Source organism: Myotis davidii, unplaced genomic scaffold, assembly GCF_000327345.1.
Source record: "Myotis davidii unplaced genomic scaffold, ASM32734v1 scaffold464, whole genome shotgun sequence".
NCBI classification, from domain to species: domain Eukaryota; kingdom Metazoa; phylum Chordata; class Mammalia; order Chiroptera; family Vespertilionidae; genus Myotis; species Myotis davidii.
In genome coordinates, this window is record NW_006295287.1 from 701,388 (window position 1) to 707,074 (window position 5,687).

The 5,687-nt window shown below is 55.8% G+C and overlaps 1 protein-coding gene across 1 annotated transcript in view; it reads right to left on the reverse strand.

Moving 5' to 3' along the window:
* Window positions 1-664: 664 nt before the first annotated feature.
* The window catches only part of RASIP1 (Ras interacting protein 1), a 14,444-nt gene continuing 9,421 nt past the window's right edge, over window positions 665-5,687 (reverse strand). Inside the window, exons 9-14 of the mRNA XM_006769987.2 lie at window positions 5,423-5,574; window positions 5,201-5,304; window positions 3,777-4,020; window positions 3,404-3,576; window positions 1,939-2,086; window positions 665-1,074 (exon numbers count right to left, since the gene is read on the reverse strand). Of these exons, the coding sequence (XP_006770050.1) occupies window positions 875-1,074; window positions 1,939-2,086; window positions 3,404-3,576; window positions 3,777-4,020; window positions 5,201-5,304; window positions 5,423-5,574 (1,021 nt within the window). The 3' untranslated portion in view covers window positions 665-874. The remainder of the gene's footprint in view (window positions 1,075-1,938; window positions 2,087-3,403; window positions 3,577-3,776; window positions 4,021-5,200; window positions 5,305-5,422; window positions 5,575-5,687) is intronic.

The following is a 5,687-nucleotide window of genomic DNA, read 5'->3' on the forward strand; positions in this document are numbered from 1 at the left end:
GACAGACAGGAGGTGCGGGGCGTGGCGGGGGGTGAGCAGCGGAGGCAGGTGGTCGCGTCCCGACCCCGCGGGCAGGTGCCACCTGTCACTCAGAGTTTCCCTGACGCAGCAGCAGGAGTCGGGTTCACGGGGGTGAAAAGTGCAACTGGACTCCCGGACTCCCGGGCCGAAGGAGCGGGAAAGGGACCCGCATTCCTGGGTTGGCAGGAAAGTGGGCGGGGCCGGGGCTCCCGGGGGAGAGGCGTGGGCAGGGAGCCCCGGCTTGCGGATGCTGGGGATGGGGACTAGAGGTGTTGGGACTCGGCAGGTCCAGAATGGGCTGGGAACCGACTCCGGGGTCTGAGGGAGGAGGGCACTCGAATACGGACTTTGGGGATCAAAGCGAGAGCATGAAAAAAGCAAAACAAAAAAAAAAAACCCTCGAGCAGGGCTGGTTCCCGCTGATATTTGGCAGAGCACGCTTCCGAGCTCTGCCCCGAGATTCGTGCGTGGGAGGCCCCCGTGCTCCCGGGTTGGATTACGTGCAAGAGGGCAAGCCGAGGCCGTGGTTATAAATACCTCCTCGGAGTCGCCAGAAGCCCAGCGCCCCAGGCAAGGGCCCTGGTGCCATATTCCGGACCCCTTTATCACTAACGGTTCCGGGGTCTTAACCAGTGAGACGCTGTCAATACCACAGATGCCTTTATTGCCCCTCGCACTCCAATCCCACACCCATCGACCCACCGTCCCAGCCGCTACGACCCAATAACTCAAACTCCCAGCATTCCAAGCGGGAAAGGAACTACAACTCCCAGGAAGTTCTGCGCTCAGGAGGGCTCCAGTGAGTCGCAGCCCAAGACTTTTCAAGGCTCGCGCGCTCGTTTGCTATTGGTTTTCAAGGGGGCGTGGCCACAGGAGGTCCGTGGCGGTGATTGGCCGGCAGTTCCTGCTGCTCCAGGTCCCAGAGGAGGCGGCGGAGTCTGCGCAGTTCACGGTGCAAGGCGTCGTCCGTCACCGGCCCGGTGAGGCGCAGGCGCGAGCTGCCCAAGGGCAGGATGAGGGGCGGATGGGAGGAGAAGCTTTCGAAGATGTCCCCTATGAGACCGAAAACGCAGAGTTAAGTTCTGAAAATGGGCGGTAGGCAGCAGTTTCAGGGAGAGACTAGGCTGCGTCCCATCCGAAGGAAAAACTTAAAACCCTCCAGCAACTAGAGCGGGGTCCACTCCAGCGCGACTCCTGGAGTTCCCAAGCATCATGGGAGTTGTAGTTGACACTATAAAAGGCCACTGTTGCCTGGGAAACGGGCGATGTAGTTCGGTCCTTGGGTCCACGAGGAAGGAAGGGCTGGAACTTAGTTTTACGGATTCCTTCGTGGAGGGCCTGGAGCCCGGACTGCTGGGTGACAGGGAGGGTTGTTTGTAAGGCAGCGGTTCTCAACCTGTGGGTCGCGACCCCTTTGGGGGTCAAACGACCCTTTCACAGGGGTCGCCTAAGACCATCGGAAAATGTTTTTGTGATTAATCACTATGCTTTAATTATGTTCAATTTGTCACAATGAAAATACATCCTGCATGTCAGATATTTACAGTACGATTCATAACAGTAGCAACATTACAGTTATGAAGTAGCAACGAAAATGATTTTATGGTTTGGGGTCACCACCACATGGGGAACTGTATTAAAGGGCCGCGGCATTAGGAAGGTGGAGAACCACTGTTGTAAGGGAAAGAAGCTGGGGGTCTGAACCCCTAAGAAAAAAAGACGGAGCTGGGGGCTTGAAGTCCCGTATCCTGGGGAGAAGGGGGTTGAGGTCCAGAACTTAGATGCTGGGGGAGGAGAGGGCTGGGGGTCCAAATCCTGAGTGAGGAGGAGGAAGGGGCTGGGGCTATGGATTCCGAGGTCCCAAGGACAGAAGCAAGCTGATCGCCCCCATCCATGCCTGTCCCCATTTCTCCTCGCCTGTGTCCACAGCATCCCGGTCTGCAGGGAGAGGCTCCCAAGCAGGCGGGGGCCCGCGGCCAGGGCCCAGCTGGTAGTGGCTGAGCAGATGGTGGAGCTGAGCAGGGGTCAGCGTCGGGTGGTCGGTTCGTAGACTGTTCCATGAAGCCTGGCGGGAAGATGAGGTGAGAAGTCTGTGGTCATTATGGAGCAGCTGAGAAATCCTGAATAGAAAGCCCTCCATAGAGGGGTTGGGTGTAGTGGGATGAACGGGTGTCTGTGCAGTGTCTTGAGGGCACTGTGAAGCCGGGGGTCACTGAAGGGATGGTAGGGAAGGGTGTGCTCTCAGCTTTTTTTTTTTTAAATGGGATTTGCTGCTCAGCTGGTGTTGCTCAGTAGTTGAGCATCGACCCATGAACCAGGAGATCATGGTCAGGGCATAAGCCCAGGTCCCAGGTTCAGTCCCCCAGTCAGGATGTGTACAGAGGCAACCTATTAATGCTTCTCTCTCACATCGATGTTTCTCTCTCTCACCCTCTCCCTTCCTCTGTAAAAATTAAAACATTTTTTAAGTGATTTGCTGCAGAATAAATGAAGATAGGAGTAGGCAGGGGACGGAGAAGAAACTAACTCAGCTCTCCCTTCATAGTGTTGAAGCTGGTGATTGTACCTGGGGATTCATTATTCCACGGCGGCTACTTTTTGTGTCTGTCTGAAAATTCCGACACCTAAGCTAGCTGGCATCGGAATCATCAGTGTGGTCAAAACCAGAGACTGGACCCAGATTGCCTGGGTTCAGAAAATCCAGTTTGGTGAATTAATACCTTCTGGCAAGTCACTGTGCCTCACTCTCCTCATCTGTAAATTGGGGGAGATTAGGAACTACTACGAGGGTTGTTATAATGATTGAATATGGCAAGGTTCTAAAGTACTTAGAACACGGCCTGGTGCTCATTAAATGCTCTGTACAAATAAAAATAAATAAATGAAGTCAAGTGACCTAGCCTACCTAATTCTCAGTTTCCTTGTCGGAGAAAAAATTGTCAATTAGTAACCTACTTCTTGGGGCTTAGCATCCAACCAGCAGTGCTAAACAGTGTCTGGCATGTAGTTTTATGTTCAATGAGTGTGATATTATATATATATTCAAACCTGGGACCCCTCAGTCCTCGGGCCGATGCTCTATCCACTCAGCCAAAACGGTCAGGGCCAATGCATGTTTTAACTACCCCATTCCTTGGTCTCGTACACGACTTCCTGAGTCAGTATGTCTGAGGGTGCGGGTCCTGGAAACTGTGAATCAGTCCCACTGGGATTCAGGTGCAGCCCAGTTTGGACTCCTGTTGGCCACTTCCTTCGAGCTGCCAGTGCATCCCCCATGGCGTCTGAGCAGGGACTGAGGGTAACATGGAGACCGCGGGAAGACCCAAGGGTAAGCTGAATACAGAGCAGGCTGGCGCGCCAGGGGCCCGGGGTCAGGAATCACCTTGAGCAGGGAGGTGCGAGGCACACAGAGCAAGTTCACAGCCATGGAGAGCTTCCGGAAGAACTCCATGGCAATGTCTCCCAGGCCAGCCCCCTGCAGCCAGTCCAAGACAAGGTCCAGGTTGGTCCGGATTTGGACAGCTCGAGACCACTGATAGAAAGGTCGGCCTTGACCTGTGGGGGAAGGGTGGGAGCACCAATGGGTACATGGACCCTGCCCTTCTGCCTCCCGGGCCCTTCCTGTCAGCTTAGGACCCAGAGCTTGCTTTCCAGAGTGCCTAAGAGTTAGGCCTCAGCCCGGGACAGGTCTGACTTGACCTGGGTCTCAGGGCCTCCTGTCTCTGCCTCCTTGCCCGACCCAGTCTGACGCTCACCTCGCTCCATCAGTGAGTTGAGAAGGGATGCGTTGGAGAAGAAGAACAAGTAGCCGAAAGTCTGAGACACCAGGTCTGGGTGCAGCTCGCACTGGCTGGTCAGTTCCAGAGCCGCCTGGAACACGCCCAGCGTCGGTCTCAAACCCGGAGGCATGGCCTCCAGCTCTGCGCCAGGGCCCGGAAGCTCTGCCCCACCTGTGAAGGGGTTACTGTCCAGGAGAGCTGGCAGCGTGGAATACAGAGTCTGAGGAGATAGAGAGATGCCAACAAGATGAGACTACAGCTCCCTAGAAGTGTCAGGGTAGCCGCATAGGAAGATACTGGGGAGCTCCGCCAAAGGTTTCTGGGAATTGTAGTCCACTTTGCCTTCAACACCCTAAAGATCTCCACGAGTAAATTCCTACCATCCAGTTGGGGTTCTAGCAGGCATCAGGCCTGGGGGACCTCAGGTCTTAAGGAAGGCTTTGCAGAAGTTTCCTGGGCATTTTAAGACCACCCCTGGTGACTTTCGGGACTTACAGTTCCTCAACAGAGACAACTCAAGGAGGACAAAGGATACTGAGCAAAGAGGCCCCCTTTAGTCAAAGAAGTATTTTTTATCCAGAATTCCTGAAGGAAAGAAAAAGAATGGAGAGTCAGGAAGTGGGAGGGGGGTGGCCGTCAGCCCGTGAAAAGTGAGATCAGGCCAAGGACAGGAAATAAAGTCAGAGCCAGAAAAAAAGTCAAACCACACTTGGCAGGGATGCACAGGAAGCGAAGCCTTCAGAAGGAGAGGGGTTCACCAATCAAGGCTCCTCAAGGAACATGGACTATCTGCCCCAAAGATCCCCTTTCATTTCACAGATGGGGAGGCAAGCCCGCCATAGGCCCAGAAACCCGAGAATTCCAGGAAGCAATGTGAAGGTCAAGGGTGGCGGTGAGGAACTGGGCAGCGAACAGGTCCTGTAGGACGGGCACTCCGGGGAGAAAGAGGCCCGTGACTCAGAAAAGGCGGTGAATTCAGTGACAGAAAGTGAGCTCAGCAAACACAGGAAGTGAGGGCCGGTTAAAGAGGACCTTTCGTTTCAATGACAGTACCTACCACTATGTAATCTATCCATATCTAGAGACCTATATATCCATCCACCGACTTCTCAGTGACTGACGAACTGACTCGGGAAAAGGGAGGGAGCTGGAGAAAGTGATGTAACCAGGGAGGGGGACTAGACTGTCGCGAGGGGATGGTGGCAGAGACAGGAAGAGAAGCCAGAAGGCAGGAAGTGACGCAGGCGCGAGCAGGGAGCGATGTCGGAATAATGACACCGGAAGTGACGTCAGGGAAGCAGGAGATCTCGCGAAGGCCAACCGGAAGTGACGTCAGAGCGACGGGATGCAGTCAGCGGGAGGTTAGGCGATGCCCAAGGGAAGCAGAGGTCAAGGCCAACCTTGGTGAGGTAGTAGACAGACTGCTGGAAGGTACACATGATGACTTCGTCCAGGAGGGCCATGGCCTCGTCACATAACTCCAGGTCATTGCAGAGCTGTGGGTCTGGGGACAGGCGTGGGGGTGAGCGGGGGAACCGGAGGCCGGCAGAGGGGAGCCCAGGCCCGCGGGGCCCGGGGATGGCAGTGGGCGTGGAAGGGCCGGGGTCTGGGTCCGGGCTCACCCTCCTGGTCAGCCTCCTTCTCCATCTCCAGCACCTTCTCCTGCACGAAGCTCAGCAGTTCCGTGGTGTTGGCCATCCACAGCATGAGTGGCCGCAGCTCCACGGACACGGCCTCGGGGGTCAGGGGCTCCTCGGGGACCCCCTCAGGGTGGCTGGGGAGGGAGGACGGGACCTGTGACCCTTGCCCAACCCCACCGCAGTGTCCAAGCCCCGAGATCTGCGCCTCATTGCGGGTGGAATCCAACCCCCGTTCCACAGCTGGAAT